The sequence below is a fragment of the Sus scrofa genome, chromosome 2 (assembly GCF_054392235.1).
Source record: "Sus scrofa isolate SSC_HxYL_T2T_F1_AM1 chromosome 2, Sscrofa_HxYL_maternal_Yorkshire_Landrace_v2.0, whole genome shotgun sequence".
Classification (NCBI taxonomy): Eukaryota; Metazoa; Chordata; class Mammalia; order Artiodactyla; family Suidae; genus Sus; species Sus scrofa.
Genome location: NC_139384.1, coordinates 278,966 through 306,200, shown reverse-complemented (window position 1 = coordinate 306,200; position 27,235 = coordinate 278,966). Strand labels below are relative to the sequence as shown.

General features: G+C 59.5%; 1 protein-coding gene and 1 long non-coding RNA gene across 3 annotated transcripts; one reads left to right on the top strand and one right to left on the bottom strand.

The window, feature by feature from the left end:
* Nucleotides 1-102: 102 nt before the first annotated feature.
* PTDSS2 (phosphatidylserine synthase 2) lies at nucleotides 103-24,136 on the bottom strand. Of its 2 annotated transcripts, XM_021082544.2 has the most exons (12): nucleotides 23,806-24,136; nucleotides 15,828-15,929; nucleotides 8,638-8,720; nucleotides 4,441-4,508; nucleotides 2,741-2,875; nucleotides 2,348-2,398; nucleotides 2,006-2,119; nucleotides 1,729-1,847; nucleotides 1,351-1,465; nucleotides 1,137-1,282; nucleotides 869-1,054; nucleotides 103-781 (listed from the first exon to the last, which is right to left on the bottom strand). In XM_021082544.2, exons 1-12 carry the CDS (start codon nucleotides 23,985-23,987, stop codon nucleotides 622-624), a joined length of 1,461 nt encoding a protein of 486 aa, XP_020938203.2. In that variant the 5' UTR covers nucleotides 23,988-24,136; the 3' UTR covers nucleotides 103-621. The 2 variants fall into 2 exon arrangements, with proteins under 2 accessions (XP_020938203.2, XP_084866468.1); XM_085010342.1 differs by lacking the exon at nucleotides 8,638-8,720.
* On the top strand, nucleotides 20,215-26,620 carry LOC146405001 (uncharacterized). The gene is made up of 3 exons (XR_014836664.1): nucleotides 20,215-22,126; nucleotides 22,887-23,516; nucleotides 26,383-26,620. It is a non-coding gene; the product is annotated as an uncharacterized LOC146405001 (long non-coding RNA).
* The last annotated feature ends 615 nt before the right edge of the window (nucleotides 26,621-27,235 follow it).

The following is a 27,235-nucleotide window of genomic DNA, read 5'->3' as shown; positions in this document are numbered from 1 at the left end:
AGGACACACGTCCAGCCCCGGCAGCTGCCAGCGGCCCCTCCGGGTGGTGTCCCAGGTGGCAGAGGACATGGCGGAGACGAGGGCAGCAAGAAGGCGCAGGGCGGCAGGCCATTACCGTGGCTTTTACTTGTTCTGTCTGCTCGTGGAAGTGACCTCAGCTCTGCAGTCAGGAACCCTCGCCACCCCCAGGACCCACCCTCCCGACAGTGGCACTGGCTTGGGGTCTGACTCGATGGCGGCCCCGTCCTCACACCCTCTGGCCAGGGAAGGGATCCACCCTTTCTTGGCCGCCTCAGCTGCTCCCGGACGATCGTCCTTCAGGGGTGCTGGGCCGCCGGGGGCCGGCAGGGCCCTGGGGTGCAGGGGGCGCCGTGGCCGTGCTCCTGGGCCAGGCCGTGTGGTTCAGAGGCGCCGAGCGGCCGAGGCTTTGGGCTGACTGCGCAGGAAGGGGCAGGGGCACGCACTCCCTAGGGCCGGGCTGCCCAGGGCAAGCCCGGAGCCCCGGGAGCCCACGGTGCGCCCGCACACACGCACGCACGCGGGAGAAGACGACACTCGAGGGCGGAGGGCTGCAGGAGGTTCCTGGCGGTGCAACTGGCTCCGCGTGGCCGCGGCGCCGTGTCAGTTCGGGGCCGGCACCCCCTCCTGCTCGGCCTCCTCGGGCGCCGAGGGGTCGTCGGGCCCAGGCGGGTGTCTGTCCACGCGGCCGTCCGCCCTGGCCTGCCCGTCCCTGCTCTGCTGCTTCTGCCGCCGCGTCTCCTTGTACCTCAGCGTGATGTCCCTGCGGGCGGCGGGGGCCGGGTCAGCCCCGCGCAGCCAGGGGCTCCCAGTGGGACAGGCAGGGCCGGGGGCCGGGGCGCGGGCTCACCGCAGGAAGAAGCGCCAGACAGTCCAGGTGAGGGCCAGCACGGAGCCGAGCGTCCAGCACTGGGAGATGTAGAAGGGCAGCGAGAGCGTGAGCGTGTGCGGGTCGTACTTGACCACGATGAGCAGCTCGGTGACCGTGATGGCCGCCACCAGCCAGGCCTGCTGGCCCAGCTTCTTGTGGGGCTTCCTGTGGAGGGAGGCGCTGGCGGACGGCGGGCCCAGGGCCACCTGCCCGCCCGCCCCCGCCCACCCGTCCCCGCCGGCCTCACGGGTCGTCCATGAAGTCGTAGATCTCCCGCATGGCCACGCCGCCCACGTTGACGAAGAAGACGAGCCGCAGCAGGACCAGGTAGTGCTCGGGCGGCATCCAGAGCACGAACTTCAGGTAGAAGGTGTTCAGCTCTGCCAACAAAAACTGGGGGCAGAGGGGGGTGCGGGGGAGCCCAGGGCCCAGCGGGCCGCGCGCCCGAGGCCCGGCCTTACCACCAGGATGATGCCGCACACGGCCAGCCAGCGGCGCAGGCTGGAGGCCGGCTTCCACTCGAAGCGGACCCAGCTGTAGGGCGTGAACTGGAAGGCGATCCTCTTCATCTTGCCCCTGGAAGCCCGGCCGTCAGCCTCGGGCAGGGCGCAGCCCCCCGCCCCAGAGGCGGCCGTCGTGGCCGCGAGAGGGACCCACCCGCAGCCCCCAGGGCTTCACTTGGGGGCGCGGCCAGGGGAGGCATGGCCCCGAGAAGGGCCCGCGGGGACGGGCCCCAGGTGGAGGTTACGGGAGGCAAGATCCTCGCCCAGGGCCCCTCGCAGAAGGGCCTCGGGGGCCACGTCCCGGCCCCACGGAGCAGGGCGGCTCTTCAGGCGTACTTGTAGGTTGGAATGTTCCAGAGGCCCTGCCACTTGTACGTCTTCAGCGACAGCCACTCGAGCGTCTTCATGCCGCAGTAGATGCCCAGCCCGTTGCAGACAAGCACGTCCATGATCCACTGGGGGCGGGAGCCAGGTGGGAGGTGGGTGCCGGGGACCCCCTGCTCCAGCAGCCCTGCCTGGGGAGGCCCCAGGCTGGGTCCTCCCCGCGGTGGGGCAGCCGGCCCGGGTCGGGGCACAGGGCTCGCAGCAGGCCAGGCGGAGGGCGGGCACCTACGTGGTCCCACCAGCACTCGCTGAAGTTGGGCAGCTGGTGCTCCAGGCTGTACTCCAGGAACTCGAACATGACGCTCACGATGCTGCACATCCACCAGTCGCGGATCATCAGCGTCTGCGGGCCGCGGCCGGGCGTCAGGCCTCCCCCGCCGCCGCCCCGGCGGAGGCACCGGCGCGGGGGCCAGGCCCGAGGGCGTGCAGCCGGGCCGCAGGCCCCCCCGGGCCTGGAGCCCAGGCGGCCTGACCGTCATCCCTGGAACCACGGCCCGGCACCCACGGCTGGAAAGGGCCCAGAGCCCAGGGCAGGCTCCAGGCCAGGGGTCCCGCCCGAGGAGGCGCCTACCTTCAGGTACCAGCCGATAAAGTGTGCGGGCACGAAGCCATCCAGCTTGTCCTGTGGGGGCAGGGGGCAGGCCTCAGGCTCGGCCGCCCATCGTGAGCCGGGAGGGGACCCCGACGCGGCCAGAGGCCATCCTCACAGGAGGTACTTGGCCCCTGGGTCCCCCACACCCTGCTCCTAGGGGGCGTGGAGGCTGAGGGGAGCCCTATGTCAGGTGGGAGCAGGGCCAGCACCCCAGCCCGTCTGCAGAAGGACTCAGGTTCCAGAAACCACCACACCCGGAGCAGCACCCGGGCGCTCAGGAAAACTCTACCAAGCACCGCCCTGGGAGGGGGTGCAGCGCCAGGAGGGGCCCCTGAGCTGGCACTGGCCTGGGAGCCCTTCCCAGGCACTCACCCAGATGTTGTGGAAGGGGTCAGTCTTGTTGTCCGCGTCATAGATGAGGCAGTTTCCCCCGTAGTCCCTCTCCGGCAGCGGGACCCCCAACCTGGGGTCCACGTACTTCAGAAACTGGCGGCCGTCGTGGACAGTCTGCAAGGCCAGCGCCCATGTCAGTGGGTCAGATGAAAAGGCAGACAGAATTCCTCAGCGAGCCCCTTCCAGGTGAGCCCTCAACCAGATGTGTGCGCACCCGTGGTCACTGTCGCCAGGAGGTGAGGGAACCCAGGGCCCATCCAGGCCGGGTGGACCCACCACACGGGGCGTCACTCAGCCTTCAAAGGGAGGCGGTCCTGACGCAGCTGCCACAGGACGGGCCTCGGGGACACGACGCTCGGTCACAGAGGGACACACACTCTGTGAGCCCACGCACGGGGTCCCTGGAGGAGCCGGATCCACAGACACAGGAAGGAGCTGGTGGGGCAGGGCCAGGGGAGGGGCGGGGGCGTGTTCCATGGGGCAGAGGGTCCATTCGGGAAGACGGAAAGTTCTAGAGCTGGGCGGCAGAGAAGGTGACACGGCCGCGTGAATGTGCTTCATGCACCTGAGCTGTGTGCACTTAAAATGGTTTAGATGGTAAATATTATGGTGTTTTTTTTTACTATAGTTTTTAAAAACTTGTAATTCAATTCACTTCAATAAAAACAAACCGCATAGAATTCTACATACACACGCGTGAGCACACACGCGTGCACAAGGGGACTGAGATAAGCTCTGTGGATTGCCTCAAGGTCAATGTCATGGTTTGATACTGTCCTATGTACATTTGTAAAACCGAAATGCAGTTGGAGTTCTTACTGTGGTGCAGTGGGTTAAGAATGCAACTGCAGGAGCTCCTGCTGAGGCACAGAGGAAATGAATCCGACTAGTGTCCCTGAGGATGCGGATTCGATCCCTGGCCTTGCTCAGTGGGTCCAGGATCTGGCGTTGCCGGGAGCTGTGGTGTAGGTCGCAGATGCCGCTCAGATCTGGTGTGGCTGTGGCTGTGGCTGTGGCGTAGGTCGGCAGCTGCACCTCTGATTTGACCCCTAGCCTAGGACCCTCCATGTGCTGCAGGTGAGGCCTTAAAAAAAAAAATCCACACTGGCTGCCAGAGAATATTCTGACCAAGGCAAGTGCTGATGGGATGAGAGAGACAGCAGCTCTACGACGTGCTGGGGGACCCCTGGGTGTCTACCCTCTGGAGGTGAAAGCAGGAAGACCCTGCTGGCTCCCGCTGACGAAGTCTGAGACCAAAGACACCATCAAAGCATGCTCAATGAGACAGAACAGGCAGTAGTCATCAAATCCTGATCCAGGACTTACATCTGCAGGACGTGTGCCCCAAGGGGAGAGACACATGAAGCCATAACTGGTCAACCACAAAACCGGAAAGGAAACCCCACCACGACTGGCCCAGCTGCCCCCCCAGCCCCCGACACACAGCGCGCCTCATGTCGTGGAGTCAGGCACGCAGATATGCAGCACCTGCAAAGCAGAGGCTGCCCACCGGGCTTCCCCCACGGACCCATCATGCCCAGAGGCCCCGGCCCGCTGGACGGTCGCTGCTAAAGGCGATGGTTTCGCTCTCCTCCGGAGCCCAGGGCTGGTGCAAAGCCTCCTCTGCCACCTTGCGTTCTCACCTCCCCCAGTCCCTCCAACCAAGGAAAACCGCTTACCTGGAAGAGTATAAAGATGAGAAACAGCTCGTAGACCACACTAACGCAGAGCCAAAACCTCCAGTAAGCTGCAAAGACACAGAGCACAGCGGCGTTAGGGAGCGCCCGCCCGTGGTTCCAGGCACCCTGACCCAAGTGTGGCTGCTGGACTTGCGTGGCCTGAGGCGGTCCCTCCTGGGTCCCTGCAGAGACTTTAGAAGCAAGATCTGACCCAGAGCTAATTTACGCACAGTTCAGTCTCTCCCCGAAAGGCTTCCTTCCTTTTCAACTCTGTTCCTGTCCTTAAACCTTTCATTCCCTGTTCCCGGGTCACTGCGGCGGCACAGAAGGCCTGGGACCTGCTCGACAGGAGCAGGGACAACACACAGCCTTGCGTTACTAGGGACGCGTCTTCCTTCATCGTGAAGTAAGTTTGCAGGGTGTTGGTGGACACCCTTCGTCATGGTAAGAAAATCTGGGTTGTTTTTTGTTTGCTTTTTAGGGCTGCACCTGCAGCATATGGAGGTTCCCAGGCTGGGGGTCGCACTGGAGCTGTAGCTGCCGGCCTACCCCACAGCCACAGCCACACCAGACCCAAGCTGCGTCTGCGGCCTACACCACAGCTCACGGCAACGCCAGATCCTCAACCCACTGTGCAAGGCCAGGGATCGAACCTGAGTCCTCATGGATGCCAGTCAGATTCGTTTCTGCTGAGCCACGACGGGAACTCCAAGAAAATCTTTTAATTACCATGCGTGAGTACGAAAATTCCTTCTTCTGCATTTACAAGGACCAACTTTTTTCTTTAGTGTCAATGTGCTGAGTGATATCAAATTTTCTAAGGGTAAACCCTCCCTGAATCCCTAGGAGCCTGTCTTAAATTTCAATCCGCACTCTGAGGAACCTGTCCCTCCCGCGACGTGGCCCCCGGCGACGGCAGTTGGTGGGCCGTGTCACACACCTTAGGGCTGCCCAGAGAACAGCTGGATGTTCTCTCCATGGGAAACAAGGTGAGGGGCCGAGGTGAGGCGGTTCTGGAGAAATCGCCCTGCGGCCCGTGTACCGAATCGCCACACGGCACATCCTGAACTTAGGTTTCGACTGTACGTGTCAATTACAGCTCAGTGAAGCTGGGAAAAGAATGAATGTGTCCCCTGGAATGCTTTCTTTTGGCCGCATACCTGGCACATGGAAGTTTCAGGGCCAAGGATTAGACTGGTGCCACAGAGGTGCCAACACCAGATCCTTCGCCCATTGAGCCACCAGGAAGCTCCCAGGACTCCTCTCTCACCACCCCCTTTCCATACTCACAACGAGCCCAGCTTTCCCTGGGGGGTGAGGTGGTGGGGAAGGGAAGGTCAGTAACTGTTCGAAAAAGATAGCTTTCACCTTCACCACCCTGTTTAGTAAAGGCCTAGGATTATCTGCTTTTCCTTTGCTTAAATACATTAAAATAAAACCCCCCAAAACACTAGACTACTTTTTCTGGCCATGGTACGTAGCAGCTTGATGTGAGATCTCAGTTCTCAGACCAGGGCCTGACCCTGGGACACAGTGGTGAGAGCGCCAATTCCTAACCACTAGACCACCAGGGAACTCCCAACAGCCTACTTTTAAAAGTGAGTTCGCCATGAATAAAACAGGCCGTGCTCACAACTGGAGATCCGAGGCTGAGCCAGGGCTACTGAAGGGAAACCTCGAGGTCACACATGACCGGACCATGTGCCCTCCCGCCCTAGCCTCAGCGGAACGAGGACAGGCAGCTGAGCAGCGGGAGGGGGCCAGGCGCGGCCCCCCAGAGGTGAGAGAGCTCTGTGGGACCAAGCTCCCTGTGCCATGAGTCCCGGGTAGCAGCTCACCACACAAGCGTGAGCAGCAGCTGCAGGGACAGCCCAGCAGCCTCGGGACTTGGGCCTGACCTGCCTGCGGGGAGATTTATGAGAGACGGACCTCATACACGCAGGAAACCCAAACACAGGACATTCTTAGGAAAGTTGGCTGACGTATTCTGAGACGCTGGGGATAAACAGCTGATGCGACCAACATTCTCCGTGCCCCGAGGATGGAAAAAGCCTGGAAAATTGTCTCTGGTTTGAGGGCTGCAGCAGCAGGTAGAGGGCCTGGCCTCCACCCGAGTCGCACTGTCCCTCGGCACACAGGCCACTCCTGGTCCTCCCCCACATGCCCACTCAGATGACAAGGGCCACCAGCTCACTCCCCATCACGCTTGCCCTGGAAAGCCCACCAGGGACCCAGACCTGCCCGCCACCCCCCCGAACCCCCAGCAGCCCTCCTCCTAACCCCCACCGCCATCTCGCCCCGAATCACCCAGAGGCGCCTCGAACCCGCCCCGCTCCCCAACCCAACACTCTTCTCTTCTCCGTAAGCGTCAAATCTGGCTGACCCCACAGCACTGACAGTGTTCTCACGTGCTCTGGCTCTCGGAGGGAACCCCAGCTGAAAATAAAGACCACGAGGGGAAGCGTGCCTCATTTGGGACTGCAGCCAACTTATTTTCCAAATAAAGCAACTCCCTAGGAAGGTCGGCCGGGAGCCTTGAGTCTGCTCCCCTACCGCTGCCCGAGCCCAGGCCAGAGGAGGTCGGGAGCTGTGCAGAGACCCCCAAAGTACCTCCTTTTTATAGCCAGAAAAGCCCTCACGCTGTTCCTCCCAGCGTGCAGGTGGAGCTGGAATCGAGAATCTGGGATATCCTGCCAAGCACCAGGTTAACGAGAAGGCGCCCCGGGACAGCCCCCCTGCCGTGAAGACTGGCAGAGAAACAGCAACCAGACTAAAACCGCAGTGGAAGCTTTCAGACAAAGGTGACTGCATCCTGCCAGGTGACCAGAAGCCGGAGCCCAGGACCAGCTGCCTGGCCCCTGTCCATCCTGCTCAGGGCTCTACTGGGCGCCTGGTGCCTCAGCCACGGACAAGCACTGGCTGAGCTCTCAGCAGCCGTGCTTCCTCCCAGGCCCACCTGACAAGCACTGGCCACGCCTGGTTTCTCGGGGCAATTCTGGTGGTTTCACATGTCGTCTCACTTTCCCGCCGCTCTCGTTAGGTGTCTGCTGCCCTCTGAGGGTGGACTGGATGTGCCCAGACCACCGAGAAGGTGAAAGTCCCGCTGCCTCAGAGCTGGGCAGGCCTGGCCCCTCCTCAGCCCTTAGTGGGGGTCACGCCCTGCAGCGGGAGATGCCCGCCAGAGCCCCTGGGCAGGGACCACGCAGGCTTCATCCAGCACCAACATCCCCATCAGGCACTGAAGGGGCAGAGCACCCGGGTGCCTCGGCCTCGCTCACAACCACAGCCTCACTGGCCCCTTCCAGAGGGCAGCTGGGTAGCACCCACCAGCCCCCCAAAGCTCGTGCCCTTGAGCTGCTCCTCCCAGGCCTGGGACTTCCGTTGCGTGAATAATCAGACACGTGCACACAGGTGTCTGTGCAGAAGTTCACCGCAGCCTGGTGTCTCACCGTGAGACAGGAGCCTGGATACACCACCCAGGGGACTGGTGAGGCTCACATAGTGCATTCAAACGAGGGCTGAACAGGAGCCTTCGAGAAGCCACTTGTCAGAGTAGAAATGCATGTGGATGCGCTCGTGTCAGACCGCGAGGTGAAACCACGCGTGAGCGCCACCCTTCGCACAGCTGCGTGCATCTCTGCACAAACACGCACGGGGACACTGAGCAGTGGCTTTTTTTTTTTTTTTTTTTTGGTGAGGGGTTTTATTTTTATCTAAAAATATTTTCTGTATTTTCCAAATTTTCTATAGTACATACACACCCTTACTGAGCTGGAAACATGTTACTAAATTGAGACCCTTCAGGAAAACTGGCCAGGCCCTGCCTCCAGAGCTGACCCCCGGCAGGGTAAGGAGTCCCCACGCCTTGGGGGCGGGGGCAGAGACAGGAGAGCCCCGGGAGCACCCCAACAGCCGGGTGGGCCCGACCGCACTGGTGGCCCGGGTGCTTCTCCACCTGCAGGCAGACTGTCCTTGGACAGAGGGGCCAGGCGGCGCGGGGCACGGGGAGGGTCCGAAGGGGGGCCAGTGGCCGCAGGAAGAGGAACTCGGAGACAACTGTGAAACCATCCCCTCCGCCCAGCAGGGAGGGGCCCGGCGGGGGGGCCAGGACATTCACACGCAGCAGCACAGACACAGAACGAGCCTGGGAGCAGCAGGGCCACATGGGCACACACGGAAGGAGAAATGGCAAGTTACCTGGATGAGGTCTGGAAAATGGCCCGTCTTTAGCTTGTGTGACTCCAAAACATAAGAAAACCAAAATACTGGCCACAATACCTCTGCAAATAAAGAACAAACAGCCCCTCAGTGTGCGTAAGCGCAAAGCAGAGGGAGGGACCCCCAAGGACGCCCACGGTGACAGCCCCAGACCCCTGGAGGGCAGGCGGGAGGAAGCTGGGCCTCTGTGGCAGGGAGGCTGGGGGGCCGGTCACACTGCCCCAGCCTTGACAGCCCCTGGTCCAGCTCCAACCACCTGGAGGCAGCACCTCCCCGCCCCGAGAAGCCCCCCGGCGGCAGGCTGCGGGTACTTTAGTGCCAAGTGGTACCCACGAGGCCGTGCTTCACGGTAAAAAGAACCCAAACCCCAGACTGCATCCATGATGCTCCTGTGTTCACCAAAGCCCTACCATGGAAAGATGCTAGGGTCGAAGGGCTTCCCGGTCTGCCCCAGCAGGGTCCCGTTGCTATTTCCAGGGAGCTCTTGCATCCTACGGGGACCCAATCCCAACAGGACCACTGCAGCCACGAGGGGACGGAGCGGAGGCACTGGGGCCACAGCTGCACAAAATGCATGTGCTCCCAGCTCCGGCGCATGCTGCCGGCCCTGCCCCGGACAGCGGTCACACCAGGATTCACCCGTCCCGCGGCATCCAGCGCTGGCGACCAACATGAAGCCGCTGTGCGCACAGATGAGAGATTGAGCGGGGGCCCAGGGCACCACCTTGGGCTTCTGGCCTGAAAACACCCGCCCTCTGCCTGCTGGAGCACTGGAGCTGAGGACAGAGCCCTCCTGTCCCCCGCACACCTGCCCACCTGCCCGGGAGCCACAGGCATGTCATACCCTGGGGATGACAGCCACCCTTCAAGTGCTCAGTGCCGGGGCTGCTCGACGCCCTCCCACCCCAAAGAGAGAGAAGGCAGCCACCAAGAGATGGCCTCAGGCCTGGGGGTGACCGCGTGGAGAGTCACCACGAGAACAGAACTGAGGGGACGCGACCCCGGGGCACCCAGGCCCAGGTGGTGGGGAGCAGCCTCGTCCCCCACCCCGCCAGGTCGGCCTCATGACCCCATCCTGGGGTGCACACCTTACTATAACGTTTACAATTACCTGGGAAACCATCAGCCAGGAGGGCTTACTTTTAAAGAAAAGCAAAGCAATTCCCTTTAAAATAGTCTTTTAATAACACCCATGGGGCACAGCGGAAATGAATCCCACTAGTATCCATGAGGATGCATGTTTGATCCCTGGCCTCTCTCAGTGGGTTAAGGATCCGGCGTTGCTGCAGCTGTAGCACCGATTCGACCCCTAGCCTGGGCACTTCCATATGCTGCAGGTGTGGCCCTAAAAAGCAAAAATAAATACAAAAACCAAAGAGTCTTAATTCCAGGACAGGAAAGTTGCAAAGGTAGTGCAGAACCTCCCACAGTCCCTGGCCAGTCCTGCACTGCTAACACCCGGTCGGGCGCTCCCCTGCCAGTCGGTGAGCCAACACCGACACGGTGACCAGAGCTCACCGTGTTTTTCAGGTTTCTTCGGTTTCTACCTGACGTCCTTTCCTCTTCCAGGAACCACAAGAGAGTCAGTCCACACATTTCCTTAGGCTGCTCTGGGCCACGGCAGTCTCTCAGACTGTCTGGTTCTGGACGACTGGGCTGTTTTGAGGAAGAGTGGTCCCGCGTTTTGTGGAATGCCCCGAATTACGGCTGTTTAGAGTCAGATCAGGGCAACCGGGTTTTCGGAAGTGAGATCGCCGATGCAAAGGACCATTTTCGCATCACATCAAAGGTACGCGTCATCCTCGCGATTCTGGCTGTTGGTGCCAGCCCCGCCTCCTTCCCGAGGTGTGTCTGGCAGCCCCCCCACGTGCCCTCAGGAGGGAGGCCTCTCTGCACAGCTCCAGGGGAACCTTCCGCCCGGGAGCCGTGCCTCTGCTCCTCGACGCACTGTCGCCTTCCATCACGGCTCTGCGTGCACGGACTCCAGGGTCTGCCTTAACACTTGGGCTCATGACCCAGCCCTGGACTGCGGTGCAGACCGTCGCAGCTTCGGCCGATGGGAGCATTCACTCAGCTCCCACTTCCCTCTCACACACCCCATCCTTGCGGGGGTTTGTATTGTTTTCCTGAGCATCCACTTCCTTTCTGGTGCCAGGACACGCTCCAGGCCCATCCTGGTGACTCCCCGCCCCAGCCCTGGCACTGGCCCTTCCTCCAGGGGACCTGGCTCCTCCGCTGGCTGACACAGCAACAAGACGTGTGTGGCCCAACCGTCTCTCCATTAGGCTGGACGTGAGTTCCCACCTGTGTCTCCAGCCAGGGTCTGCTACCCACGGGTCACCCTCCCTCTGTTTCCTGTAACCTCCCACTCCAGCAGTGAGACCCCCGGCCCCACCCACTTGATCCCAGCAGGGACAGCTGTTTACCTGCTTCGTCGCCAGAGCACAGCTGTGTCCCCTCACTCCTACAGACCCCACTTGTTTCCAAGGCCACTGAGGTCGGCACCTTCCCTCCAGGACCTCAGCAAGGGAACCTTCTCCTGCCACGGTCTGCTCTCCGTCCTGGATTCGCCAGCCTCCGAAATGACTTTTTATCTTATATACTTAGGTTTGCTCTTTTGAGTTGTTCTGTCCTATGGGGTGTGTTTTCCATTTGGCCGCCACACAGAGCGGCTTCAATACCCTAAACGCCCGCGCTCCACCTATTCATTCTCCCGTGCCCCCGGACCACTGAACTCTTTGTTTGGCCGCCCCTCGGCACATGGAGTTCCCAGGCCAGGGATCAGATCTGAGTCGCAGCTGCCACCTACGCCACAGCTGTGGGGACACAGGACCCTTAACCCACTGTGCCGGGGTGGGGCTCGAACCTGCGCCAGCGCTCCAGAGATGCTGCCAACCCTCCTGTGCCACAGCGGGAACCCCCCGTTGATCTTTTTACAACTCCTCCAGAATGTCACAGAGCTGGGCTCACACAGCGCGTAGCCTTTTCAGACTGGCTTCTTTCACTCAACAATGTGCATTTAAGCTTCATCTCTGTCTCCACGGTTTGACAGCGCATCTCTTTTCATCACGTAATGAACGTGCCAGTTTACCCACTCACCCGCTAAGGACGTCTTGGCTGCGCCCAAGCTTTGCTAACTATGAACAAAGCTGCTGCAAACATCCACGCACAGGGTTTTGTGTGGATCTGAGTTTTCAGCTCCCTCGGGTGAAAATCAAGGCGCACAACTCTGGATTATGTTCCGTTCCGTGAGAGGCCCTCCAACTGTCCTCCGGGGGCCGCGCCGCCTGTACCCCCGGTGGCGGGGAGGCGTCTGGTGCTCCTCTCCCTCGCCAGCACTTGCTGGGGCTGTTTAGCTCTGGCCATTCTCGCGGGCGCGTGCCGCGGCCTTCCTGGCGGCGCGTGGTCCTGGGCCCGTTTCCTCTCTGCTGTCCAGCTCTTCGGCCCAGCTAGTAACTATGCTGCTGGTGTTCTTACTGCTGAGCCTCGGCTGCTCTCTGCACAGTCTGAAGACAAGCACCTCATCAGATGGTGTTCGGCAAGTATTTCCCGCCAGCCTGTGGCTTGTCTTCTCTCCAGCTTAGCAGAGTGTTTCGCAGAGCAGCTGCCGATGTTAACGAAGTCAGCGTGGTTTTTCTTCCACGATCACGCTTTTGGTGTTCTACCTAAGAAGTCGCCATCAAGCCCATGGTCACCAGACTGTCTCCCAGTCTTCATCAAGAAGTTCTATTGTTTTCTATTTTACATTTAGGTCCAGACTCCCTTTCAAACGAATGACTGTGGCAGCTGGAGGGTCTGGGTCCGCACTACCTCCCACGTGGGTGTCTGCTTATCCAGCACCCCTGCTGAAGACCCTCCTTCCCCGCTGAGCTGCCTCTGCCCCCGCCAAGGGCCAGGGCCATGTCTGGGGGGCCTGTGTCCCGGCTCCCTACTTGGCCTCTGCCTGCCACCATCTGGCGGCTGCACACTTTGCAGCCAGCCCTGACGCCAGGTGGTGTCAGCCCCGACTGCTCTCCTCTTCAGTTCTGTGAACGGGGCATACGTCCTGGGTGTTAGATGCAAAACATATTTGTATGTTACATGTACTGATTTATTTGCATGGGCGTACGTGACCACAGACATAAGCATCCCAAATGTCCCCGAACGATAAATGGGTCTGTGAGCAGTGGGCTGCCCACACAGCAGACCACCCCTCAGCACAGAACCAGAACAATCGCCGACACACACACACAGCAAACGTGGGTGTTCCAAAGCCATCGTGCCTGGTGGGAGGGGCCGGACACAACGGTGCCTGCTGAACGAGACTGTTCAGCGGGCAGGAAGGAGCTGCGGGGACAGATCTATGGTGGCCTGTGGCCAGCAGTGCGGGCTGACTGTGGCCTTCAGAGGAAACTCCGTGTGCACCCCCCCTGGTGGTGGCCCACAGATGAGCTGTGTGTTTTCAACAGACGTGTTATATTAAATTACACATCCATCCAGTCGACTTAGGAAGAAAAAGCCTATGTCCCCAAAGGTCCCTAAAAAGAATAATGACACACAAGCCGAAACTGAACGCTCAAGGAAAACAAACCAATCTCCTGAATTATTAACATCGCAGAAGTATTAATTTAAAAAATAAACATGACCTTCAGGCAGTATCTTACATAGACGAAACCTTCCCCTGAGAGCATCAAAAGCTCTGACATGGTAAAAAAATAAGCCAGGCCCGGCAGCCTCTGGAGAGCCTGGGGGGCCTGGGCAGGGGGCTGCCCCCAGAGCGCCTGGTCACAGCCCAGGCAGATGTGGGCGAGAACGGATCAGCGTGAACCAACCCACGCGCGCACACGCAAAGGCTCCTGGAAGAAGCAGCAGAGCCTCGGCAGCTGCGGTGGGGACGGAGGCTCCCGGGAGGAGGCTCCAGGCCCCACCAGCGGCATTTCAGGGCCAGAGACAGTGACTGTGCTGTCCAGTGTCCCCAAGGCACAGAACCTCAGAGCAGAGCAGTGTCCAGGGGTCCTCCAACCCCTACCCCCCTGCCCCTCCCTTCGGCGCCCTTTGCTGGCCAGATGGTACCTTCTCTGCCCACTGTCCCGGCCTCTCGCAGGCGGGGACAGCTCAAGAGAAGGGCCAGTGCAGTATGAAGACGGGGGAAACGGCCCCATGGCCCAGGGCTGCGGTTCTGGGCAGCGAGGCTGGGAGGTGCGAGCCCGCCCGGCCCCACACGGGCTCTTCTTGCCGGGGGGGCACGTGGAAACCACGCGCTTCCTCGTGACGGCGCTCGCCTGGTGACGTGGCAGGGCTCCTCTCTGGCCTAACTCCACAGCTGCGGGGGGCACCTCGCCAGTGTGACCAAGGCCTGCTTTTGGGCGCTTCCTGCCCAGCTCTGCCAAGGCGGACGCCACAAACACGCCATACCGAGTGCTGGCACACAAATCCCCAGAAAAGACCGAGTTCTACTTGGAAACCTCCCCTCCCCCGCCCCGAGGCAAACACGGGGCTCCAGCCAAACAGCCCCACGGTCTCCAGAGTCCACAGGTCCAGCACCCCCTCACCGGGCCCCACCCGGAGGGGCCCAGAGAGCCAGCTCCCTCCTCTGCTCTGGACGCCACCACCCACGCCCGCCTGGCCTGTGGTGCCATCATGCGGGGCTGGGGAGGGCCCAGGCGTTGGGCAGGTGTTGGGATAAAGAAGAAGACGCAGCAAAGCTGACAGAGCCAGGAGAGGCGGGAGGAAACCCCATAGGTGGTGCAGCTTACAAGTAAGGGCAAGACATGCCCCCTCATGCCCTGGACCCTGAGGCTGACGGTGAACAAGCCCAGGCCACCAACTAAAGCTGACCACCGGCCCCCCTGGCGCCTCCAGGCTCTGGACACCTCCTTCCACCTCTGTCCCTGCCTGGCCTCCTCCAGCTGTGCCCATAAGAGCAAGAGGGGCCTGGGCCACAGGACTGCGAGAGCAACGGGGGCTTCATGGGAGCAGAGAGGGACAGCCAAGTCCATCCAGGGTGGAAAGCGCACAGGAATGAGTTCTAAACCAGCTGACCTTCCCCACGCACTTCTGAGACTGGCCCCAGAATCCACGGGATTCAGGCAAAGGACACAAACCTATCGGCAGATCTCTTTCTGGAGAGGACACCAAGAAGGGACCACCTGCCACTTTCCGCCCTGAAGAACAGGGTGGGCCACAAGCTTTCAAAAAGCCCTCTTACCAACAGAGGGGAGAAGAGCGGAGCTAGCTGATGGGGCCCCCGCCCTCACCAAAACCCCAGCCGTCGTCCTAACTCAGTCACTGTGATGCTCCTGCCTCAGAGCAAGAGACGCACCTTTGGGCTTCATCCTTTCCGGCCAGAGCCCCTGACCCCCCGGAATTTCCCAAGTGCTGAGGCTCGGGAAGTGTCTCTGTTACACTAAGAAGGTGACCTTTGGACTCTCCCCTCTGCATGGGAGCTGGTTGCCAGGGGAACTGACCAGAAGATTAGAGGGTTGGAACGCTCTGCCCACCCCCAGACTTCTGGGCAAAGACGAAGTCAACCACCAGTGGCCGAGGTAGCCCGTCACGCGATGAGGGAAGCCTCCATCACACCCAGGGGGACCTGGAGCTCCCAGGAGAGGGTACAGCCACCCCACCCCTCCCCCAGACCGCGCCTCAACGAACCTCTCCCATCTGGCCGTTCCTCCATCTTTTTTAGGATAAACGTCTATGATAAATAAGTAAAATGTTTCTCTAGTTCTGTGAGCCCCTCAAACAAATTATCAAACCCGAAGAGGGCAGTGGGAGCCGCTGATCTAGAACCAGTGGGGGGTGACCTGCACTGGCGCCTGGGGTCTAAAGGGGGAGGCAGGCAGTCCTGCGGACGGTGTCAGAACGGAGCTGACCTGCAGGACAGTCTGGTGGCGCCTAGAGTGCTGAGTGGCGGAGGAGAAGCCGCCCCCAGTGGAACTGACTGGAGCCCCTCCCCAGAGCCTCCCCAGAGCCGCTGCGCCACGTCCTCGGCTCCCACGAGCGCGAGTGCGGCGTGAGCTGCAGGCCACGCGGGAGCCGTGCCGTGGCCCCGGCACAGGCAGCAGAGGGGCTGAGACTGCCACGCGGCCGGAGCCGTGGGGCTGGGGAGCCGGCCTGCCTCCGGTGGACGCTGGCCCCCGGAGCCCCTGCCCATCTGGGCGGGGCGGAGCCGCATGCGGCCCGGGTACCTCTTGGTGTTGTAGGCCGTGTCCTGCGGCGTCTCCTCCAGCAGCGTCACGTAGCCCAGCACGCAGGTGAGGATGAAGAGCACCGTCAGGGTGTGGGCCCGCCTGCAAGGCAAGCAGACCCGTCAGTGCGCGGGCTCACGACGCGCCCCAGGGGAGCGGGCTCCGCCTCCAACCTCCTGGCGGGCGACCCCCGATGGCTCTGCTCCTGCCACATCAGCCCCTAGCTAGGAAGGGCGGGAAGAGTGGCAGCACACCGGAAGGCCCCGGGCCTCCACAGCCCGCGGGGCCCGGAAGGTGACCGGGCAGCAGGTTACCGGCGCCCTGTGCATGTGCAACCGAGCTTGCCCGCGCCATTCGTGAGATGTCCCCATCTGAGAGAGGGACCAGGATGACAGCAGGGAAGGGACCCGACAGAGCAAGGACCCAGGACCCAAAGCCATACCCCCAGAAGACCTGGCAGAGAGAAGGCTGCCCAGGGTGGGTGAGACATGGGCTCCCTGCTGTCGGGCCACCCGGGCTTAGGCTCCAGAGCATGGCTGGGAGGCGGCGGGCAGCCCCGAGTCACCGCCAGGGCCTCTGCATGTGAACGGCGGCCTGCAAAGAAGCAGAGACCCGGCTCCTACACTCAAGAAGTGGCCTGTGTCCTCGGAGAGAGGGTGGAGCCCTCCCTTCCTAAGTGAGGACACCACCCGCCAGAGCGACGTCGAGAAGACGTCACGCCCTCGCGACACACACACAGCTTCGAGCCCAGGACTTGCCACTGAGGGTTAGCTCCTCGTCTCCCTTCAGAATTTGTTGAAATATATAGTAAACAAATGAAAAGGGGGGTTTCTGCCCTGGCACAGCGGGTTAAGAAATCCAACTGCGGCGGTGCAGGTCTCTGCAGCGGCTCGGGTTCAATCCCCGGGCCAGTGCCGTGGGTTAAAGGATCTGGAGCTGCCACAGCCGCAGTGCAGGCTGCAGCTGTGGCTCAGATTCGGTCTCCACACCCTGGAAACCTCCAGGTGCCGCGGGCGGGTGGAGGGAGCCAAGAACTGGGAGAAAACCCACGATAACATACCTGACGAAGGCCCCTGTACCCAGACTACGTAAAGAACGCTCACAACTCAGGGAGTTGCCATCGTGGCTCAGTGGTTAAGGAATCTGACTAGGAACCAGGAGGTTTTGGGTTCGATCCCTGGCGTTGCTCAGTGGGTTAAGGATCTGGCGTTGCCCTGAGCTGTGGTGTAGGTCACAGATGTGGCTCGGACCTGGCATTGCTGTGGCTGTGGTGTAGGCCGAAAGCTGTAGCTCTGATTAACCCCCTAGCCTGGGAACCTCCATGTGCCACGGGTGTGGCCCTAAAAAGCAAAAAAAAAAAAAAAAAAAAAAGGAACTCTCATGAAAAAATGGACAAGTGACTGAACACACATTACTTCAAAAAAAAAAAAAAAAAAGACAAACAACTGGCCGACACCACGCGAGGAGCGGGGCAGCATCCCCGGCTGCCGAAGGGAAAGCAACCCTGCAGCAAGCAGGTCAGCAGTGCCAGCCCACGACGCGGAGACTGAGCCGCGACAGCGCAAGCGCTGGGAGGTCTGGAGCAGGGATCCGGCGGACGATACAGGCCCAGCGCAGGCCCAGCAGGGCCTTAACAAGGTTGAGGGCGGATGGGAGACAGGAGCAGGGCCGGCGCGTGGTGTGGGAGGCGCCGAGCCCCGACCTGGACCCGCAAGCGGGCGTGTGTCGGGGACACAGTGGTACCTCGGCTGACACGATGTGTCAGAGCACGGGCGGAGCTGCACGGGCGCAGGCTGGTGCAAGACCCGGACGGCGGCCAGACCCCATCCTGACCCTGGAGACTGACCCTCCCACCTCCCCATCCTGATGCTCCTGCGTATTGACTCGTGCATCTAACTTTGACAAGAGTCTGCCAGTTGCCATAAACAATTCTACCAGGACTGTAACGGGAATTGTACGAATTAGTGCAGGAAAAACTGGCCAGTGAGGAGAAGCTACCAAGTGAGAGAGCCCCTATCCACAAGACAAGGGGTCGTCTCTGCAGTCAGATGTTAGCTGATGTCCTCCAATTCCATTTCATTTTCTTCATGAAAACAAAAACAGGAGCTCCCGTCGTGGCTCAGAGGTAACAAACCTAACCAGCATCCATGAGGACGCAGGTTTGATCTCTGGCCTCGCTCAGTGGGTTAAGGATCCAGTGTTGCCACGAGCTGTGGTGTAGGGTGCAGATGCGGCTCGGAGCCTGCGTTGCTGTGGCTATGGTGTAGACGGGCAGCTACAGCTCTGATTCGACCCCTAGCCTGGGAACCTCCATATGCCTCGGGTGCGGCCCTAAAAAGACAAGACACACACACACACACACACATGCAGAGTTCAGTCAGGTTTAGACAGACCGGCTCCGAGTGAGGGAAGCAGCCCGTGTACTCTTTCGCCACATTTAACACTGGGAGTTCCTGTCGTGGCGCAGTGGTTAACGAATCCAACCAGGAACCACGAGGTTGCGGGTTCGATCCCTGGCCTTGCTCAGTGGGTTAAGGATCCGGCGTTGCCGTGAGCAGTGGTGTAGGTCGAAGACGTGGCTCGGATGTGGCGTTGCTGTGGCTGTGGTGTAGGCTGGTGGCTACAGCTCCGATGAGACCCCTAGCCTGGGAACCTCCAGATGCCGCGGGAGAGGCCCAAGAAATGGCAAAAAGACAAAAAAAAACCCACCCCCCCCCAAACCAAAAAAACAATACTGGTATTTGAACGCTCAGAACTCCTATTTTAAACTGTTTTATTTTATTAAAAAAAAAACTTTCCCCCCTTTTTGCCACATTCCTAGCATATGGAAGTTCCCAGGCCAAGGATCAAATCTGAGCTGGAACTGCGACCATGCTGGGGATCAAACCAGCACCTTCAAGGACTTGCCGGACCATTAACCCACTGTGCCACAGCAGGAACGCCCTCATTTTTAACTATTTTGATACAATTCAACATCACAATTGAGTCCTAGGCCTCAGGAATTTCAGGAAAGCCTCAGTGTTCAGCTGAACTCTGCAGAGTAAACATTCCAGCACCCAAGAGATCTGTGGAGTAATAATTGTGGCACGGAGACCACTTCACAACGTCCTATTTCAGACCTCCACCCCCAAGGTCTCCCAGAAACTCGTCCTCTGCTGGACGTTAGCCTACGTCTACCAAGAGAGGGACCCGGGGAGCTCAGCTGGCTCTCCTGGGTCTCGGACGTGGCCTTAGGCTTTCCTCCCCAGAGGGACATCAGATTTCAGTGGGGAGAATGAGTCACTGAGAACCCTCGAGGGCTGGGGCATCTGGATCATGAGGTTGACAAGACAGGGTCGGGGTCTTTGTCGCCTTGGCCCCACGGCCGGTCGGAGCTGTAAATGGCAGAGTCGAGGTCACACAGGGCGGTGGTGGGGGCCTGGGGTCTGAGCCCCAGCACCCCCGTGTGACCGCATAACCCTTGCCCTGAGGCGATGAGCCGAGGGCACGTGGTCCCAAGGGACACAGACACTAAGAAGCCCCAGAATACCTGCCATGTGCCAACAAACCCTAAGCCTTTCCTGAGCTGTCATTCCAAATGGGCAAGACAAACAAAGGGCTGGATGTGGGGGGAAAGCGGAATGCGGGTGAATGGGGAGGCCTTGCTCAAGACACTGGGGACACTGGTGCAAAGGGCTGACATGGGGCTGGCCCAGCCAGTCCCAGAAGCGGGGAGGCCACAGCTGGAGGCAGAGGGCCTACCCCGTGAGGCCGACTTGGGTCAGCTGAGCAGGGGACAAGGCAGGCCCGAGGGGTGGTGCGAATGGCTCATCTGGATCTGCCCAGAAGGTGCAGCTGACAGACTGGACGGGAAGTGGAGCCGGCGGAACCTGACCGAGCAGGATCACTCAGAGCGGGCGGTGTCCAACTCCAGGCCTGTCTGGACAGGCCTGCCAGGGAGAAGGCAGAGCCTGTGGGACGGCACCAGGCAGACCTGCGTCCCACTGCGTCTCCAGCCTACATGGCAAGGGTGGCCCCTTGGCTGCTGACTGCAGAGGCCGGGGCTCACCTGGCCTGGTGAGCTTCATAGGGAGCAGCCCGTGGGAATGAAGTCAGAAATCAAAGCGTTCGAATTGGCCCCAGCATCCCTCCTTTCGAGCCCAGCCCAGCACGTTCTCCTCACCAGGCTTTTCTTCTGCTGCCAACACCAAAGCTGAGCTCAGATTTCTCATCAGAAACCACGGAGGCCAGAAGAAGTGGGCCGAAGTTTGTAAAGCAATGAAAGAGACGTTACACCAGGATCCCCCATCCAGCAGCAACCCCTTCAGGAGTGCAGACGAACCCCACGTTCCCGGATGGAGGACGGAGTGCACTGGTGCCAGCAGACCTGCTCTAAAAAGGTTGCCCTGGGAACCGGGCACTCAGCAAGGAGGACGGAGCCGCTGAAATGGGAAGGGTGGGCAGATCAGGTACCGTCCTTGCCCACACTGTCTGACAGGGGCCACCCGGGGGAGCCAGAAAGACAGAGGTGGACCCGACGTGGCCAAGTAGTGAGGCTGGGGTGGGAAAGTCAGGACCGTCCAGAGACCTGAGGAAAGACGTTGGCGCAAGGGGCACCCGAAGGAAGGCGGGAGGCACCCAGCAGCGCCGGCAAACAAGCAGCAGACCCACCTCGTCAGCGCAAGGCCCACGCCCTCCAAGACAGACCGTCCCCCACAGGGAAGCCACTCAGCACCATGAGGACTCAGACGTGCTGAGCAGGGGTGGCTCAGGATGCAGGGAGACTCCCTGTCCCTCCCAGCTGCCAGGGCTGGGCAGTGGCATCTTGCCCCACCTCCCTGGTGCCCAGGAAGACAAACTTATCCTTTGGTTGAGAGGCTGATAGATGACTTGGGGATCCAGACCTAGCGTGAGACTGGCCGTAAATCCTACAATTCTGGTCACTGGGCCAGGACGAGGGCATGAGGGCGCGGGCTCCCAGCCACGGCGAGAGGAAAATACCCAGTCGCCAGTCCCCCCTCCAGGGAGCACCACCCTCATCACGCCGACTGGGCAAGGAGGCAGCTGGCCATGCTTTGGCTCGGAAAGGCCAGGACCAGAGGGCCTGTCCCAGGCCTGCAGGAGGCACCACGACCATAGACCTTCCTGGCCTGCTGGCCAGCATGACCAAAGAGGCGTGAGCTGGCAAGCCATGCTTCCCAGACATGGGCAAAGCTGGCAAAGCCCAACCCACAAGGACCAAGAAAGGCATTTCCCCGGACCTGGGGCATCTAAGATCTACCCCACTATCCTCAGGACCGCCGGCAGACGTGCTGACAGCAGAGCCCTGGAGCCGCGTGCTCCCGGAAGGCTCTGGGTTGTAAGACGTGGGCACATGTTGAGTGTTTCTAAAACAGCCCCCACCTCGTCCCCGACTCCAAGCGTGGTAACCACCGGTGATTCACCTGTCGGGGGCACCTGCACACCCTCGCTCTGGGTCTGTGGTCCTGAACTCCTCCCCAAGAAGGCTTCCAGGTGAAGACCACCACGAATGGCATGAGAGGCGGCATCTGTGCCACCTCAGACCCTGGAGGTCCTCTTGCCTCTTCCCTCAGCCCAGTTTGAGGGAGCCCAGCCTTGGCTCCAAGGTTGAATCCTAATTCCATACTCCGTGGCTGACAGGTAATAACAAAGCAACTCCAGATCCTTACACACACCTCCAAGAAGCCCAAACTTCTTTGAAAACAAAAACTGTTTCCAGTTCTTGCTGTGACACAACAGGGTCGGCGTCAACTCTGTGGCACCAGGACGCAGGTTAGAGCCCCCACCCCCCACTCCGGCACAGCAGGTTAAAGGGGGCAGCGCGGACGCAGCTTCGATGTGGGTGGCAACTGCGGCTCGGGTCTGCGCCCTGGCCCAGGAACTCCATATGCTGCAGAGTGGCCAGAAAAGAAAAGAAAACCTGTTTTCAATCATGCAAGGGCTCTTTAGTAATTTGGGAATATACAGTTATTTCCACAAATACAGACTTTTAGGTCTTAGTGTTTACTTTTTTGTAATATTCACTACTAAATTCTCTAAAACACAAAACAAGAGTTTTTAAAATCCCAGCATAGCAAGTCAGTGACGGGAAACACAGAGGAAAGTAAGCGGCTCCGGCTCGCAAGTAAAAATAACTCCCGCTGGTGCGGCAATATCTGGTTACTTGCCTTGAGGAAACTCTAAGCTCCTTCCCCCTGCACAGGTGAGGGGAGAGCAGGGACACAGCAAGAACACATACTGGCACACCTTACACCTGTGCTGGGGAAGCTGGAGACACACCCAGGAGACCCATGAGCCAGGTACTGAAACTGGCAGCCCTGTTGTACGCCCTCCCCACAGTTAAGTCCGGCTACAGCATGTGTCCCTGTGGCCAGGGACCAGGGGACTGGCAGGGGGTTTGTGGGTGGTGGAGGGCTTCAGCATCCATTCAGCCAGCATCCTGCGCCTTCTGAGGGTCCAGGACCGGGCCAGAATCTAAGCTTCTTGTTTAGTTCTCTGTTGTAACCCTAGAGCAGCAACCAGCACCCCCAACATGCACTGAATGAATGGGAAGGAAGCAAGCCCAGCACTGCCCCAGGGCCTCAGTCTTCAATGGTCCCCAGCTGGGCTGTGGGAGGACGGTGCCCTCCCTCCTCGGTCTGAAGGGCACTGCCCTCTGAGCAGAACAGCTGACAGAGAGGCCTGATCCACTCACAGAATGTCCAGCAGGGTCCCACTGCGCTCTGGTCACCAGCTCTAGGGCCACCTCCATTGAGAAGGACACCCCATCCCTCTCTCCTGGCCACGTGAGCATAGCACCTTCCCAAAGCAGAGCTGGGAGGCTGCCCCCACTGCTGCAGAGTGACTCTGCCAGATGCAGGGCCTCCCCAGGCACTTCCCTGTCTCTCCAGAGTCAGACACAACCAGGGCACCAATGGCCCCACGAGCATGGCTCCATCAGGCTCTCCTCCTGTCCTGATCGCATCTTCTCCAACAATTCCAGAGCCTGTCTCTCGAGAGCTGCTTCCACGTGGCAGCCCTGCTGGCTACATCCCTGTCTGTCTTTCCTTCGGGCTCTAGGGACCAAAGCCACATCGACTTCACCTCTGTCCCCAAGGCCTTCCACAGGACTCAACTTCAGCTGGAAGTGAACTGAGCAGCAAAGAACGGCCAGAGCCCTCCTCGAAGGAGGCACACTTTCTTGCGTACCAGGTCTGTCTCTCTAACAAACAAGGGAAGAGAAGCTCTGACAGGCAAAGGGCAGCCAAGGTCACTGGGCCACCACGCACAGGAGCCTCACCTGGGACCTGTTGGTCCCACGCTAGTTTCTTGGACCCTCAAACACAGAAGGGCCCAACTCAGCCTAAAGCAATGTCAGGAACTCTTTCTTCCAAAAGAGGCCCTGGCAGGGAGGGGCTGCTTGCAGGGACCTCTCCCCGACCCCCACTAAGGCTGACTGGAGGACAGGCTGACCCCGAGGCTTGGCTAGGCGTGAGCTGCACAGGGGTCAAGGAGTTGGCGTGGCAAGGCACAACTAAAGATCGGAAGAACCTCTACTCCACCAGGTGCACGCAGCCGTGGCACGAAGTAAAGTGTTGCTGCTGCTCGACAGGAGCGCCACGTGCTAGGGGAGCAGAAGACAACTTGCCACCGCATTAGCCCCGTCAAAGGGTACCAAGACCGAGGGCAGCGCCAAGCGTGGACAGCGAGGTAAGGCGAAGCCTTTCTGAATGACTTCTGAGCCAAGTCAGGAGAAGAAGCAGAAGCCAGAGGTGGGGGCTGGACCACCGAGGAGGCCGGCTCGGGGCAGGGACGGGCTGCCCCGGGGTCCCGCGGGCCCTCCCTCCACCCCTCGCTCTGGGGCAGGGTCAGAGGTGAGGAGCTGGGGCAGGGAAGGGCCGTCCCCGGCTCCCGCGGGCACCCCCCCCCCCCGACCCCGGGCGACGGGGCCACGCCCCTCGCGACCCCAGCGGCACCGGTGCGAACGGCCGTCCCTCACCAGAAGAAGGTGTTCGTGCCGTCGTCGTAGACCTCGGACTCGGTGCTGCGACGGCCCGCGCCCGGCCCGCTCGCTCGGCCCGCGGGCCCGCCATCCGGGGGTTCCTCCAGCGAGGCCTTGCCCACGGGCACAGGAGACCCCGGCCGCGGCCCCTCAGCGCCCTTGCGCTCGCCCCTCCGCATGGCGCCCCGGCCCCAGCCGCTCGGCCCGGCGCCTTGACCCCGCGCACCCGAATCACCGCGAGACCACCGCGCGAAGGGCGCCGGGAAGGGGTCGCGGCGCTACCTCTCCAGGGTCTCCAGAGAGCAGAGGCAGGGGGCGGCCAGAAAAGGGCGGGCGGTGCATTGTGGGGCGGGTAGTCCGGGCGCCTGGGCCGCGAGGCGTGCTGGGACTCGTAGTTTCCGATGTCACGCGTTAGAAGCGGTGCTTGCTGGGTGTGATGCCTCCTGGTTGCTAGGTAACCAGCGCACACTAGCGGGAGGAGGGGCATCTCCATATGCTGGGGGCTCTCGGCTGCCCCAGATCCTCTTACCTAGGTGGCATGTTCCCGCAGGGGAGTTGCGACCCAAGCACTTCCCCTTTCCTGATACCCCAGGCTCAAGCGTGTTCTCAGTCTCTACTTGGAGCTCCAGACTCTAAACTGTAGCCTCCTCTTGGTGGCCAGAGGGTAGTTCTGAAGAAAGTGGTAGACGCGCTAATCTCGGTAGACTCAAATTGTTAGCGTAGGTAGGGCCCCCTGCAAAAACATTTAGGTCTGAGCCGTTTGAAAAACGGTCCGGGGAGTTCCCGTCGTGGCTCAGCGGAAATGAATCTGACTGGTATCCGTGAGGATACAGGTTCGATCCCTGGCCTTACTCAGTTTGTTAAGCATCCTGCATTGCCATGAGCTGCTGTGTAGGTTGCAGACGTGGCTCGGATCCAGTGGCCGTGGTGCAGGCCAGCAGTTGTAGCTCCGACTTGACCCCTAGCTTGGGAACTTCCATATGCTGTGGGTGTGGCCCTAAAAAGTCAAAAAGAAAAAGAAAAAGAAAAGAAAAGAAAAACAGTCTGGCAGCTTCTCAAACAGTGAAATGTAGCAGTTACCGTGTGACCCAGCAATTCCACTCCTAGGTATATAGCTGAGAAAAATGAAAACATATGTCCACCCAGAGCTGTATGTGGAAGCTGTCAACTTTAATAATAAAATAGTTATTTGACCAGCAAAGACAGGCTTCTTCAGGAATAGCAGAGGAATTGCAGTCTGGGACTTGTGAACCATGGTGGACCACAGGCAAATCTAGAGAACAAGGAGGGGGACCTTGATTTTATAGAGAAAAGGTGGAGTCGGAAGGGGCCGTGAGTGATAAACAGAGTCCATTGGAGGAGCTGGGAGTCCAAAGTGTAGAGTTTTTCCAAGGATTGGGCTGCTGCGGTCTCTGATTGATAGGCTGCTATCGGCGTGGGCAGAGAGTTTTCTTCTTTCTACTAGCTAATCAGTAGAGTTGCCTTCCTGAGGGAGTTGTAGGGGGACTCTTAACTGTTTGGGGTAACTGATGATGCATTGAGGGCGTGAGAGCTTCCCCTACAGGCCTGTCCCAGCTCAAGTTAATTCCACCATGTTCATAGCAGCATAATTCATGACAGCCAAAAGGGGAGGCAGCCTAGTGTTTACCAACTGATGAATGCATGCCCAAAATGCAGTATAGCCAGACAATGGGAAATTATTTGACCATAAAAAGGAATGAAGTTTTGACACATGCTACAACATGGGTTGTTTCACGTTATGCTAAGTGAAAGAAGCCAATCACAAAAGACTATGTGATCCATTTATACAAAATGTTCAGAATAGTCAAATCGGGAGTTCCCGTTGTGGCACAGTGGTTAACGAATCCGACTAGGAACCATGAGGTGGCGGGTTCCATCCCTGCCCTTGCTCAGTGGGTTGACCATTTGGCATTGCCGTGAGCTGTGGTGTAGGTCACAGACGCGGCTTGGATCCCGCGTTGCTGTGGCTGTGGTGTAGGCCGGTGGCTACAGCTCCGATTAGACCCCTAGCCTGGGAATCTCCATATGCCACGGGAGTGGCCCAAGACGTGGAAAACAGACAAAAAAAAAAAAAAAAAAAAGAATAGTCAAATCGTGGAGACAGGGCAGTGGTCACTGCAGGCTGGGGGAATGTGGGGGACGATGAAGGGTGTGGTGTTTCCTTTCGGGGCCTCAAGAATGTTCCCAAATCAACTGCGGCGATGGCTGCATGTGTCTGCGAATATACTAAAAACTGCTGAATTGTACACTCTAAATATGGGAATTGTATGGCATGTGAATTGCATCTCAGGAAAGCTGATAGTAATACACATAAGGTGTGAAAATTAATAAAGGGAAACCCCATTTAAACTGGAGTTGGGCCAGAGTTCTCTTGTGGCACAGCGGGTTCAGGATCCAGCATTGTCACTGAAGCAGCTTGGGTCACTGCTGTGGTGCAGGTTTGATCCCTGGCCCAGGAACTTCCACATGCTGCAGATACAGCAAAGAAAAAAAAAAAAATTTTGAGTTGGGAAAGACTGAAGCGGGGGCTCTCCCACATGTACCTTCCTTTAGGCAGGAAGAAGCGAGCTTGCCACCCAGCAGAAGGAAGGAAGGTGTTCTCCCAGCCCAGCAGCAGCTCAGCTAATGAGAAGCCATAACTACGCTGAAGTCTCACTCTTCTCCAGGGACCTTGGGTTCAGAGCAGCCCGTGCTTTGTTCTGCAGACTTACTACGGTTGGCTGGCCGTAGTTTGGGTTTCCCAATCTGCCATTTCTCTGCCCGTCCCAAATAAACTCATTTTTCTACTGAGGTAACTGGCTGTTTCCCTTTCAAGGTTGACACGGGTGTGAGGACTTGAGAGAAGACCTTTGAGGAGGTGGTCTGTTGGTTCTGAGAACTCATGGGGCTGCCTGAGAGCGCAGGACCTCAGGATCCCCGCGTGGAGGAGGGAGCAGAGGCCCTGACCTTTCTCAGGACAGAGGTGACTGCTGCAAGCCCCAGGGCACTAGAGCCAGTTGGAAGCTTTAATGGTGGCCAATTCCGGCCTTGCTCAGAGATAGCTGGTGTCCTGAGACCACACCTCAAGAGCCAGGTCAAAGCTCATGTGGGCGTGGCCGGGTCACAGATCCAGAGGTTTCCTTAGGTGGGCAGGACACATTTATGGTGGTAAACAGTGAAAATATTGGCAGAAATGCTTTCAGAAAATATCCTTGCAGAGAAGGGAGAAAACCTGCAAAATTTGTAATGGAACGACGAGTGTTGTGTCCACTGGAGCGGGGAGCCTGTGACGGTCAGGCCCGCAGAGAGCTCTGCTGCCCACCTGCACATGGGCACCCGGGCGTGTTCTCAGGGTCCATGGAGGCATTCGGGACAACGGGCCTGTAAACTCAGCCAAGAACGGCTCTCTGCTCCCTAAGAAAGAAAG